General features: G+C 42.5%; 1 protein-coding gene across 1 annotated transcript in view; it reads left to right on the forward strand.

The window, feature by feature from the left end:
• Nucleotides 1-14,825, forward strand: part of LOC311247844 (uncharacterized protein) — a gene marked incomplete at both ends in the record, with an annotated part of 35,624 nt that overhangs the window by 1,788 nt on the left and 19,011 nt on the right. Inside the window, 3 exons of the mRNA XM_084338835.1 lie at nucleotides 1,531-1,622; nucleotides 8,764-8,981; nucleotides 11,701-11,756. Coding sequence (XP_084194961.1) covers nucleotides 1,531-1,622; nucleotides 8,764-8,981; nucleotides 11,701-11,756 — 366 coding nt within the window. The remainder of the gene's footprint in view (nucleotides 1-1,530; nucleotides 1,623-8,763; nucleotides 8,982-11,700; nucleotides 11,757-14,825) is intronic.

Below are 14,825 nucleotides of genomic sequence, written 5' to 3' on the forward strand. Positions count from 1 at the left end.
CTCAGCTCCAAGTCCTCCAGTCTGAGAGAGTTGGACCTGTATGACAACGACCTCCATGATTCAGGAGTGAAGCTGCTCTCTGCTGGACTGAAGAGTCACACTGTAACTGGAGACTCTCAGGTCAGTATTATATGAAGCCACATTTTACTCAAAACAAATCAAACAGAATATTGTATACTGGTTCATTTTCTAAAAACAAAAAAATATATACAATATGTATTGGTGTTGTTACGATGCTGGAATGTCTAAATATTCCTGGGAAAATATTGATATTCGATACCATGAGGCCCTTTTTAATTTATTAGCTTCATTTATTACATGGCGTTTTCACATTCGCCGAAATGCTTGCTTGTGATTGGTCGAGAGAGAGAGAGAGAGAGAGAGAGAGAGAGAGAGAGAGAGAGAGAGAGAGAGAGAGAGAGAGAGAGAGAGAGAGAGAGAGAGAGAGAGAGAGAGAGAACACGTCATCTTTCCTTCACAAAGCGCATCGAACGCTGTCAACTAAAGCACCGTGTTTACTACAGCGCGGGTCAGACAGAAGGAGAGAAAGCTCCCGTCTGGTAGAGATTTGGGCTCTACTGAGCCTACCTTTCTAGTTGAAACGTTGCAATTTTTACATCATGCGTAAGCTGTCAACTAGCGAGATGCGTTGTACTTGTTACAGAGCTGGTTACAGAGCTGGTCCACACTGCTATTATGAAATGACCCGAAATGTATGTAAGCTTGTCAACTAAAGCGGTCCGTGTTTAATAATAATAATGACTTGGATTTATATAGCGCGACAGCACGGGTGAGCAAACTCGTCACACAGCAGCCAGTGATCATTCATACCTCGTATACACAGACGCACTCTGCCATACAGTAGTTAATGTTAAATAAAGCCCATTTGAATTGAGAGAGAGTGTGTGTGTCTGTATGTAAGCTTTTTTTTTCTTTATCTGAGAGAATGTCCGCGAATGTCCTCAGACTCCTCACGCAGGAGAAACGACTGCAAAAAGTCGAGTCCCGTGGATATTATTGCAACAGATAATTCATACATTATTATGTTTAGAATTTGGACGGGGGGGTAGGCTCTGATACCAGTCTCACGCCTCTGCGGGGGTGTAACACTAACACCTATTCACAGCGCACACGCCGCTATTGTGTGTGTGCGCGCGTCCATGTATGTGCGTTTCGTGACGCGATTGTAGTTCTTATCGCAAATGGAGATTATTACAATCATGCCATCTAGCAAGAATTAAACGTATTTACAATTCGTATTAGGTTTAGCAAGTTGGGGGACGTATACCTTACATGTCAAAGCACTAGAAATGGCAATTTTTCTATTTTTATCGATTTCTGAAAAGATGTCCTTTTTGAGCATTTAAGAGGGATTCTAATTTCTTTTGTTGTCCGCCAACGGGTTCAAAGCTCCAGCGTGACTCATTATTGCTACCACTTTATTTTAATTTTCTTAATTTAAAATGTTTCCCTGTTTAAATAAATACAAATTAAATGTTTCTGGTTTCCTTCCCATCCATCTTCATTCAGGCTGCGTGAATGTGAACTCTCAGAGAGCTGCTGTGAAGATCTGGCCTCAGTTCTCAGCTCCAAGTCCTCCAGTCTGAGAGAGTTGGACCTGGGTAGGAACGTCCTCCATGATTCAGGAGTGAAGCTGCTCTCTGCTGGACTGAAGAGTCCACACTGTACACTGGAGACTCTCGGGTCAGTCTTATATGAAGCCACATTTTACTCAAAACAAATCAAACAGAATATTGTATAATGGTTCATTTTCTAAAAACAAAAAAATATATACAATATGTATTGGTGTTGTTACGATGCTGGAATGTGTAAATATTCCTGGGAAAATATTGATATTCGATACCATGAGGCCTTTTTTAATTTATTAGCTTCATATACATCACTTTCTTTGATGTTCAAATACAGCTGGTAGGGTTATAGGCTGCGAGTGTGTTGTTTTCATTGTGTGCTGAACGTCTCAGCTTCTCTAATACTTTCAGAGAAATATCACTATTCTTTTTAAACATATTTCTTTTCATATGTTAGATTAGCCCCTTTCGTGACTTTCGGTTTGCAAGCCTGTGGCTTTTGTGACCGGAGTCACTTGCCCACCCGCCCCGATCACCCAGTAGAGAAACGACCAAGCGTCGTCAAGGGGCTCGCGGTGTGTCAAGAATACATCAGATCTGAATTTCAAAGATACCCAGCGTACAATATGGGTCTAACACAGCTTCACGATGGGGTCTGGAAGCTCGGAGTTGCTAATAAACAGTTTAAAACATTGTTACTCGACGAGTGGTATTTACAGACCGAACGTCCATCTCCGCCGTTGGTGTCACAGCGCATGCGCACCATGCCGCGTTCACGTTACTGGGAAGAAGCGGAAGAACCAGTTTCCGACTGGGAAAAACCATTCACGTCAGCCTCCTAGTGGTAATTCCTACTAGGACATATGGGATTCTTTTATAGACCCCATATCTCCCACTTCGCGTCACGAATTGCGGAAGTATGGATGTGGGCGTTTCATCCATAGATATATATAGAGTCAAAGCGTGAAGGCTTCCTAGTTGTAGCAACGAGATGTCCTCTGGTTCTGAGGTAACAGCAGTCGCATCTTTTCACCTGCGCAGCTCGATCTCTCAGTGTCGAGGAGTAACGCGTGGGAGGCTCACGCTGCCCCCGACACTTCCTGATTCTACTGCGCAGGCGCACCAACCGACTTGTAGGAGTCGCTTGTTCACAACGTTCGATCCCCACCCTTCAGTTTTCCCTCCCCGTAATACGGCCAATGTGTATTACTGCGGACGACCAGCTAAACTGAAAACAATGTGGAGAGCTGGATTCGAACACGCGAATCCTAGCGTCTCCACACTGGTGGCGAGTGCCTTGCCCACTACACCACCTAGCCGCCCAAATGTCTCATGTTTTAAAGTTTAACATTCTGAATTTCCGCCATTTTAGAAATTCTTTAACAACAGAGGCAGCACAAATTTACCTAAATGCTATGATCCTGTCCTGAGATACTACATGCCATGCTGGACGCAAGCCAATCAAACTACCTTAAATCCGATCAGATCCCTGTATGGACAAGCTCTGAAGATATTGGACAGAAAATCTAGACAGCATCACCACTGTAATATTCTCCCCAAATACAAATTACTAAGCTTTCATAATTTAAGTATCTTCTCATACATACGTTTAGTTCATAAAATAATTTATAATACTGCCCCTCCTCCATTGAAATTTGTTGTCCTATTGTTGTGAAGGATCAGATTAAACCGAATATGTATATTTATTTATATATATATATTTAATTGTATTTGTATATCGTTTGATATCCCCTGTATATTCCTTGTACAATATGCATTGAATATCCCTTTAGTCTACTAAACAGCCCATAATAGTTTCATTCTACCATTGGACGAGAACCTGGCGCCAGGTTGCCATACCCCTAGGTCCAAGTTCAATCGTGCCGCCTAACATGTCGTGGCAAGCCCCGGTTCCGCGCAGGAATATGTCGGGCGAAATACGAATGGTACTATTTGTTCATAGCGCATATATATATGGCGCAAGTAAAGTAGAACTTTCTTTTAGTCCAGTTCTTTACCCTCCAACAGAGTGACAGACGCGAAGCCTCCCCACGACGCACGTGTGGTGTAGTAAGGCCTACTTGGCCCCAGAATAGGCATTGAGATATCGTGTAGATTAATAGTTGAATAGTCATAGTTTGGCACTATACCGTCGAGTTGGACGTATTCTATTAAGCTAATAATAGTCTATTTATGTATGGTGCATCGTTCGGTTAGAGTTCTAAAGTTATCAGTACCCCCATCGTTCCTGACGTTATCTGGACGCTTAACCAGGCTGGTCAGACCCCTAGTGGTGATTGCATCCGAGGAGCTCCGGGCCAAGAGCGACTGGACCTGTATATTGGATTACTCTACCCGGACGACGGCGAGCCTTCCACGGCTTGGATTATGCTTTGTGTGCTTTGATTATTCCATGGATAAAGGCCAACACTGCGGAGTGTTGGAACTACCCCCCGGAGAGGACTCCAGGTAAGACGGCGCTCGACACCAGTGAGGTCGCCTCACGTCTTTCCGTTGTGGACCGGCAGATACCGTCCACAGAGGGTCCAGCTGTATTCGTCTGCGGTCCGAGGTTCTGTGGGCACCGTGTCCAAGACTTTGGATTCTCCCAAGACACCGTCGGCCAGATGGGATACCGCCAGCGGCTTCTCTAACCCCCCCCTCCTACTGTCTTACAACCAGCGGGACCCCCCCCCCCCCTTAGTGTATCCAGCTATAATCATTTAAGTACCATCGCTATCGTTTTCCTAAATATTCCAGGTTGTATACTTACTCCCTGCGTAACCAGAGATTGGACATTCAATGTTGATTTACCTACGAATACTCATTTGCCATAAAAGTGCATATTTCATATTTCAAATCATAAATGTAATTAAGTGATCGTTGTATACACCTTTTGCTGTATTAAACCTTCGATTTGGTACATTTGTGTGGATTCGTTTCATCAGGTGGGAAAGTGTTCATCATACTTATATCTTGTACTGGGTGGCCAGAAGTTAAAGTACATGAGGTAGTGGTATTAAATATCATATCTAACAATACAGTCAGGGAATTGTACCCCTCAGTTACACCTATCGTGTTCTGAGCTGAGAACAAGGGCTTCAAGATCTGCATCAAGAGGTGACTGCAAGGTCCCTCTAAGAAACTCTGCTTCTGCCAATCCGCCTTCTCCTTCAAGGCCATCAAAGAGTGGAACAGGCTTCCTAGTGACATAAAAAATTATATAAACTATGATCACTTTTGCTCTGTCACAAAAAAAGTCACCAATGTTGCCAACACTAGGTGGTGCTGTCTGACTTCCTTGTGTATATATAGATGATTACACAAGAGACTCAGTCACTTTTACTTTGTACTTTTGAACTTGTCTTGTATCTTAAGTGTCAAGAATAGATCATTATGTTTGGCACTGTGCTGTGTGTATGTGCATGTTATGTTGCATTTCCATGTGTATGTATTTTGCACTCTTTATGCTGTGTGTCCTGTGTATGTTGTCTGGCATTTTACGTGTATATATATTTTGAACTCTTGCACTGTTTGTATTTCATGTGTTTTGGATAGACTACAGATGGAAATTAGCTTCTGCAAAATCTGGTGCAAACATATTTTCATGTAACAATTAATTAATGTATTATATTAATGATTAATGTAAATGCACAGTCTATAAATAAAGGGGGAACAAATTAAATAAGAATGTTATAAGTCAGCTGGATGTGAAGAGGAAGTTATAAGAACTGTATAAGTCAGTTAGAAGTCAGCCGGAGGTGAAGAGGAAGTTATAAGATCTTTATAAGTCAGCTGGATGTGAAGAGGAAGTTATAAGAACTGTATAAGTCAGTTAGAAGTCAGCCGGAGGTGAAGAGGAAGTTATAAGATCTTTATAAGTCAGCTGGATGTGAAGAGGAAGTTATAAGAACTGTATAAGTCAGCTGGAGGTGGAGGTCCAGGCAGCAGGTCCGAACGGTTGTTTGGGAAGCTACTATGTTATAATAGAGAATATATATATATATTTACTTTATTTAACCAGGGTAATCACATTGATATGTCCATCTTTTTTTAAAGTGGGCCCTGGTTAAGAAGGCATACAGATGTCCCATTTTAATAAATAATACCAAATTAAAAACATGAGCACTCCATGGCAAGCAGCTAAAGCAGGTGTCCAATTTCTTTAAAATGATCAATTCTAATTAATGAGGGAATCCTGCTTCCTCGTGTAACCGGTTCCAGGAGACGGGAGCAGCATAGCTGAACTCTTGTTTCCCAAATTCAGTTCTGACCTCACCGTGGGAACATAATGAGATGATGATGGAACATATGTAATTTTGTGATCTCAGATTGTAATGTCCACCTCTTTTAAGTGACAGCCCTAATATAACCTATATATGGTATTTTTGAAAACTTCAGACATTGTGGATAAAGCAATTTGAGAACCAACTGCAGATGAGATAAATGAGGAATAGGAGAGCATCTGTTCACCTCTGCTGTGTTCATAGCATAGAATTATATAGATAAAGGTTCATAATCATGACCCCCAAAGGACATGACCGAATGTGGTCTGAGCGATCAGACGCATGGTAATGCTGAACAGGGCCTATACAGTATGATAGACTGGTGGACCCAACATGCAGACTGGAAACAAATTAGTGCACATACTGTTGCTGATAGATAATCATTACTCCGATCAATCTATTAATGTAGTTTCATAGCCAAGCTGAAGGTCCCTGAATCACTCTGTTCCTCTCTCTCACAGTGTGGACCATGATGAGGAGCTGAACCCACAGCTGCTGAAAAAGTGTAAGACATGCAGTGGGTATATCCCCAAACGGCCCGAATTCTCAATCTACCTTTTGTGACCATGCCCCTAAATCGAGCTCCTGACAGTGAGAGTGATTACACGAACACTGTCATGGTCCTCGCTGTCAATAGCTTTATTATTATTTTCTTTACTTTATTCCTTCCTCTGAACACTGAGTTTCTATTATCTGGAGCATCCACTCCACAAACCTTTCTTGGATGCTTCTTCACCCCATCCGCTACTGTTGTTCCCCTCTTCCCTTCCACTCTGGGCTCTGGCAAACTTATCAATCATTGCTGGTTGACGTAAAAAAAACACATCACTACTGGTGCACCAGCGTGGGAATGTCTACACAGACACTACTCTGGTATACTGAGAAATACAGAGAGTCCCCTGGTAGTGATGGGCTTAATCAGCATTGTGTAAACTGGTTTGGCAAGGGTTTAAATGTAACAGACATTAATTTATATGTAAAAGTTCCACACTGCACCTTTAATTTAGAGTTATAATAGTGCCATCATGATCAGGCCAGATGACTGGCAAATATATATTGAAAATATATATATGGCAAATATATATTTTGTCAAGTTTAGTGGAAATCAGATCAAGAGATACAGTACACTCGTTTTGAGTATTGAATGTTTGGCCTCATCTTGGCGCTAAAGGAAAGGTAATGTGGTCACCAACATCAATATGGTTCTTCCTCTTGGGGTCATGAATGTAGACCTCAAATTTGAAAATATTTGAACTATAGGTATTCAAGATACACTAATTCTAAAATGCTAAGTTTGGCCTGATGGTGGCGCTAGAGGAAAGGTCATGGGGGTCACCAAAATCAAGAGACTTCATCCTCAAGTGGACATGAATCTGTACCACAAATTTGAAAAAATTCTAAAGAAAGCTATAGACTTGCATGTACATGTTTTGTTAACGTTCCAATTTTTAAAAGCCAAATTGCTAACGCTAAACGATTTGATTGCAGTGACCTGATCTGCAATGCTCAGCTATTTTTGCCTAGCAATTTTAAAGGCGCAATAAGTAGTTTCAGCCACTAGATGTCACTAGAGCACGACCGAAACAATAATGGTGTTTAGATAGAAACGCTGTACCATCGAATGTAGTACATATCAAACTGTCAAACTAGGCATTGTAGATCAAATGAACCCTTGCACCAAAGAACTATAAGTCCATTTAGAATTTTTCTGTCTAACTACTTTGTTATTATGACAATGAAACCCTCACACTGGATCACTAAAGTGTGTGTGTGTGTGTAGGCACCAGGGCAGGTAAATAACCTTTTCATCCCCCAGTCACAGTAACTAAACTCTTGCACTGAAGAACCATATAAGACCATTTAGATATTTTTTGGACACTCCATGTATTTGCAGTTGTGAAGTTAATCTGAATTACTTGGAGTGTGAATGTGATATATCACAAGAAACTACTAAACCTCTACTGTCTAACTATGAGTGAACACAACACTCTTAACTTACAATCTTTAGATAATAGAGTTTGAAAACATTGTTCCTCTGAAAACTTAAAATGGACTTATATGGTTCTTTATCTGCGGTATTATGTCCCTGATATAATATATCAATGAATACACAAATGTTTTATTTTTTTATTTAACCTTTATTTAACCAGATAAAAGCATTGAGACCAAATCTAATGTACAATGCTGACCTGGCCAAGAAAGCAGCAACGTTTCCACAATGGTAAACACAACAAAAACATAAAACACAGAACAACACAACAAAAAGCAATCACTACATTGTGCACATTTGGAACAATAAAAAACCAAGGTACGTTACTTATTACTACATGAGCAGCTGGTGGTAAGGACCTCGGATAACTTCCGTTTAAAATTGGCTAAAGGAACAAGTGCCATCAGTTTGAGGCTTGACTGAAGGTCATTCCAAGACCAAGGACCAAAATAAAAAAGACTCCTTCAAAATTACTCTTCAACTGCCCCCAAAAAAATCCTGCATGCACTCGCACATGGACACACACACACACTTCTGATCAATTATCTCTTTTCTTTAGACACCTGTCAACTCAACATGGATCCCAACACGGCACATAGAAACCTCTTACTGTCTGAGGGGAACAGAAGAGTGGATTGGGTAGAAGAGGCACAGCCATATCCTGATCACTCAGAGAGATTTGACTCCTATCATCAAGTGCTGTGTAGAGAGGGTCTGACGGGACGTTGCTACTGGGAGGTAGAGTGCAAAGGATTAATTTCTGTAGGAGTCGTACATGGAAGGAATGGAGAGCATGGTCAGCGCATTGGATACAGTGACACGTCCTGGTGTTGTAAATTTGATGATGTGGACGTTGTTGAAGAGTTTTCTTTTCTACACAACGGTGAACATGTCCCAGCCCTCAAGGATCCAGCTCAACCCCAGACAGATCAGACCTGGAGGGACAGACCCATGAGACTTGGAGTGTATCTGGACTGGCCCGCTGGCATCCTGGCCTTCTACAAGGTCTCCTCCAACACAATGACTCACCTTCATACATTCAACACCACATTCACTGAACCCGTCTACCCAGGGTTTCATGTTGGTGACTACTGCAGGATACTTGACTTCAGTAAAGTGAGTATCTCTCAGCTGCATCATTGTAAAAGCTGACCCACATAGTTTTCACATCAATATATCGATTAACTTTGATAGTGTGGTTGAATTACCGTGAAGAAATGCAATCATTACTTGAGAAGATCACAAACCTTAATCTATTGCTCTCATTTAGATGTCTCCAGGTGCAATCTCCTGTCCAATCAATGAATGTCCTTAATTGTAAGGTGGGTACGGGCGGCTACGTGGCGTAGTGGGCAAGGCGCTCGCCACGAATGAGCGAGACGCTGGGCTTGCCTGTTCGAGCCCTGCGCTCCACATTGCTTTCAGTTTAGCTGGTCGTTCATACTAATACACATTGGCCGTATTAGGGGGTGGGAAACTGATGGGTGGGGATCGGGCGTTGTGGACAGCGACTCCTACAGGTCGGTTGGTGCGCCTGCGCAGTAGAATCAGGAAGTGTCGGGGGCAGCGTGAGCCTCCCACGCGTTACTCCTCGACACAGAGATCGAGCTGCGCAGGTGAAAAGATCCGACTGCTGTTACCTCAAGTACCGGAGGGGACTTGTGCTATGTATGACTTAGTCCACATTGCAGCCGGCTTGTGGGAGGCAAGAAACAGCGTTCGTGACAGGGGAGGGTTGAATTGGATGATACGAAATTGGGATGGGAGAAAATATAGAAAATGGGAGAAAAACTGGATACAAAAAAATTGTGAGGTGGGTACCTTGCGAGAGGCGGGTGATCCACACTTGTGGTCAAATGCACACAAATAGATCCTTTTTAACAAAGCTTTGTTCATACCTTATTGTAGTGCCTGTATGTCATGTCGGAAATATCGCAAATATGAATGAATGATCATTGCATTTATATAGCCCTTTTCTAGACACTCAAAGCACTCCCCACAATGTAGGGTGGAAATTGCCTCCTTCACCACCACTGGTAGCACCCAACCTTGGGCTACGCAGGCTCAATGGCTGCCATACACTGGCACCAGGCACACATCACACTACACAATGACTGAACGGCTCAGGAGACGGTGATTGATATCAGCCAATTAACACTTTGAATGCCGACGACGACTAATCTCATTTTATCATGCCCCCCCCGTTGAGTGCCGATGACGAGAAATGTCGTTTGATTTTTTTATTAGCGATCTGAATTCATATTTCATCAACCGAGTCTCCCGTTGGTACAGCAGCCCCTCCAGCCCCTCTTATTTCCTCATCAGCGATCACAGCCAAACAGCCACATCACACATATGGCAAAAGCTTATATCTCCGTGAAAACGGGTCTGATTATCCTAAGACTGGTAAAATAGATTCCTTACCTGAGATCAGATGTTATCCAAAAAGATTATTCCAATTCCTGATCGCCATTCCAAATATCGATCACGCTTATTGATTACAGTGTTGATTCCTGTAAATACATAATCCAGGCTGATTTGCGTCCCGCGAGCAGATCCCTCTTGAGCAGACTGCTCGCCAGCTCAAGGAGCGAGTTGGCTCCCCCCCCAGATCCCAGGTCAGTCTAAGCGACTGACCTGCAGTTACACAGGGATAGACGATAGGGGGCGGTTTTTTCCCAATCTGAGCTCCTGTAGGGGCTGGTGTACCAACGGGAGACTCGGTTGATGACATATGAATTCAGATCGCTAATAAAAAAAATTAAACAAGATATGTCGTCCGTGGCACTGAAAGGGTTAAGGGGGGAGGGATGATTAGGTGGCCTTGATGTCAGATACCTGATTGGGAATTTGGCCAGGAAAGTCGGGGAACCCCCTACACTTTGCGATAGGTGCCCTGGGTTCTTTAATGACCAAATTCAGTCAGGACTTCAGTTTAGCGTCTCATCCTTCTTAACAAAGCTGTGTTCATACCTTATTGTAGTGCCTTCATGTCATGTCGGAAATATCGCAAATATGACAAAATGGGAATTACGAATCAGAAAATTTGATTTTTCTATGGATACCTGAGGTGCAGAGGTTTCTAAATGCTTATAGAAATCATTATTATTGGTGCAAAAGAACAACATTAATTACATTCCTTTTGTGCAATATGTTGCATGGTTTACAAGATAAAACAAGCAAGCACCTCAAATATTTTTCACTTCACAACATCCATATTGTTATTTCAGAGGTTCCCACCAATAAGAAGCCTGTTTCCAACCAAAGTGTCTGGTGTCATATTTCCTCGGAGCTTCCCATGAGGATTTGAAGATAACATTGGTGTTGTCCTGTATTGTTTTCTTCCGCCATGTTTCTCTGCTTTAGCCTCTCATGCGAGTGTGATTGACAACTGTGGTGGCCAATGAGGTATGAGCATTTCCCTGATGGCTTCCCTTATTGGACTGGAAGCCTGAGCAATGCTTTAACTGTCAGAAGGTGTTACTCAGTGGCGGGGCAAAGGTGCTTCCTGAAACTCTCACATTATCCTACTCATTATTCACAACCTTTTTGAATGATTTTCTTTTGTGTCCAAGTTCAAACCAAAGGTTAATTAGAAGTGTTTGGAAACTTAGATTTCATAGGCGATTGTACCCGGAGACAACCCCGAATGAAAGAGACAAGAGGTTGCTGTTAGTGTTACAGCGATGCTCACGTGTCGTCATGGTAATGAGATCAAAATCTAAATAAACTTGATGGTCACATACCGATACGGAAATTCGACTTAGGTCAGCTCTAATGCACAATTGAAGTTGGTATCTTTATGAAATAACAAATGTAGCTCTCTGTTTTCCAGACCGAGACAAGCTTCACACCTGAAATGTCAAAAGAAGGATACGGGATTGTGTACAAGTAAACATCGTCTTTTTCTTTTCTTTTTTTCTGCACTTCCAGATGTCTCATGACTTTAAATGAGGCAGTAATTTAGACGTTACTCTGATCTACCTGGTTAAAACAAGGGTTATATAGAAAACAATTATCAGATACACACTTTAGAGCCAACGTGATGTGTATTAGCATCTCTATTGTTACCGGCATTGTGCCATTGTGTGTGATTGCTTGGGCAGCAAACCAAATGGGCACATGCTGGTAATTCCTTCCATTGTTAAAGAGCACAGCCTCGCTTAAAACTCTGGAAGAGGTGTTTTTGGCCAACAGCTAGGCTAGTGGTCCCTATCCGCTTCCATTAGTTTGTGCTAAGCTAGTGGTCCCTATCCGCTTCCATTAGTTTGTGCTAAGCTTGAGGGAATTGGTATCTATCTCCTTGTCTGACTCTGGAGAAGACTGTAATCGCATTTCCCATAATGTTGGCATGCTCCTTTAATCTAAAGTTTTATACCAAATGCAGATACTGCACAGACCCATGGTGACCGTATAAAGTGTAATATTTGGATTTTGGTCTTATCTGAACTAATAAGTACAATGTCCACATCATTAGCGTGTGTAATGATCATTCAGAATTCATGACTTCACTTGAGAACAAGTCATTCTTAGGGAGGCTAGGTGGTGCAGTGGGCAAGGCGCTCACCACCAATGCAGGAGACGCTGGGTTCGAGCCCAGCTCTCCGCATTGCATTCAGCTTTGCTGGTCGTTCATACTAATACATTTGGCAGTATTAGGGGGTGGGAAGCTGATGGGTGGGGATCGAACGTTGTGGACAGCGACTCCTACAGGTCGGTTGGTGCGCCTGCACAGTAGAATCAGGAAGCGACGGGGGCGGCGTCCCTCCAAAGCGCAGACCCCCGACGCTGAAAGATCGCGCTGTGCAGGTGAAAAGATGCGACGGCTGCTACCTCGAGTACCGGAGGGGACGCGTGAATACTTTGGGCAACCAACATGTCCTTCCGCGTTTCTCTGATTGGCCAGCGATCGGCCAGCCCTCTACGCTCGTTTTCCGAGCGCATGCGCATTTTCTTTTTGACGGCACTCAAACGCCAAGCGAGGCTAATCGCGGAAATGTAATGTTATGTTCGAATCCGTAGAATACATATTTATCAAAACAACATATTTATCAAAACAACTACCAGATTCACTCATAACGTTCTTTCGCGTGACAACACATCCCAGCTGTCAGAAACTGTACATTGTAACGTTATATAACATAACGTTATATAATGTTATTTCGCGTTTTATTCATAACGTTATTTCGCGTGACAACACAGCCCAGCTGTCAGAAACTGTACATTGAGGGGGTTTGAATCACTGTACATTGAGGGGGTTTGAATCACTGTTTACACTCCCCACTTACTGTACCATGTTCTACATATAGAACCTCATCTCATGCACCGGTTTGAATCAAAGCCCTATCGAACGTACTCAAGCTCTACTGTCTTTAACTATAAATGTTTACACTCCCCACTTACTGTACCATGTTCTACATATAGAACCTCATCTCATGCACCGGTTTGAATCAAAGCCCTATCGAACGTACTCAAGCTCTACTGTCTTTAACTATAAATGTTTACACTCCCCACTTACTGTACCATGTTCTACATATAGAACCTCATCTCATGCACCGGTTTGAATCAAAGCCCTATCGAACGTACTCAAGCTCTACTGTCTTTAACTATAAATGTTTACACTCCCCACTTACTGTACCATGTTCTACATATAGAACCTCATCTCATGCACCGGTTTGAATCAAAGCCCTATCGAACGTACTCAAGCTCTACTGTCTTTAACTATAAATGTTTACACTCCCCACTTACTGTACCATGTTCTACATATAGAACCTCATCTCATGCACCGGTTTGAATCAAAGCCCTATCGAACATACTCAAGCTCTACTGTCTTTAACTATAAATGTTTACACTCCCCACTTACTGTACCATGTTCTACATATAGAACCTCATCTCATGCACCGGTTTGAATCAAAGCCCTATCGAACGTACTCAAGCTCTACTGTCTTTAACTATAAATGTTTACACTCCCCACTTACTGTAGAACATGGTACATGAGTATATAGTATATAGGGATGTTGCACTTGAGCACCACAGGTTTCACAACGCAATTATTGTTATTATTATTTACAAGACTGGGCATTTATTTAAAAAACATACATACCCTAACCACATAACAGATATTTAAAAGGTAATTAACAGGCATGTTCTGCAACATATATCCACTCTTGAACAATAAAAAACTCCTTTGTCTTCTATTTACAAATAAGAGCAGCTCTGAAGGCTCACGTGTCCCATGGGATGTTGCACTTGAGCACCACAGGTTTCACAACACAATTATTGTTATTATTAATATGGGCTAATATGGCGTGTTCTGTGATGCAATTAACCAGGGGGATTATCGCGTGTATTAACCTGGGGGAGCCTCATGCGCATGCGCGGCAACGAGCACCTGGGGGGAGCCTCATGAGGGGGTAAACGAGCGTAGAGCGCTGGTATTCACGAAGGAGAGCGCTGGCCAATCAGAGAAACGCGGAAGGACATGTTTGTTGCCCAAAGTATTCATGCGGAGGGGACTCGTGCATTGTATGGCTTCGTCCACATTACAACCGGCTTGTGGGAGGCATGGCCAAACAGCGTTCGAGACAGGGGAGGGTAGAATTGGACGATACGAAATTGGGATGGGAGAAAAAATTGAAAATGGGAGAAAAAGTAGATAAAAAAAAGAACAAGTCATTCTTGAGTCAGTAGGTTTTAGTCTGAAAATTATAGACTCAAATCATGAAGCAAGAGCGTCCACAGCTCTGCTGTTACAGAATAGACTGGCTAACCAGACACAGCCCTGTCCTTCATGGCTTTAGCCTAGGGTAGGAATAAACTTCCAGGTTATCAAATACTAGCTGACCTGTGTTAGTTAGGACAGAATTAGTGGATTGGAGAAACATGTTTCACTATCGGGTGTCTCATTGTTAACACATTAACTGCCACAGAGTTTGATCATCTTATACCATTCTCTGCCAG

Source organism: Notolepis coatsorum (assembly GCF_963971535.1).
Source record: "Notolepis coatsorum genome assembly, contig: SCAFFOLD_994, whole genome shotgun sequence".
NCBI classification, from domain to species: domain Eukaryota; kingdom Metazoa; phylum Chordata; class Actinopteri; order Aulopiformes; family Paralepididae; genus Notolepis; species Notolepis coatsorum.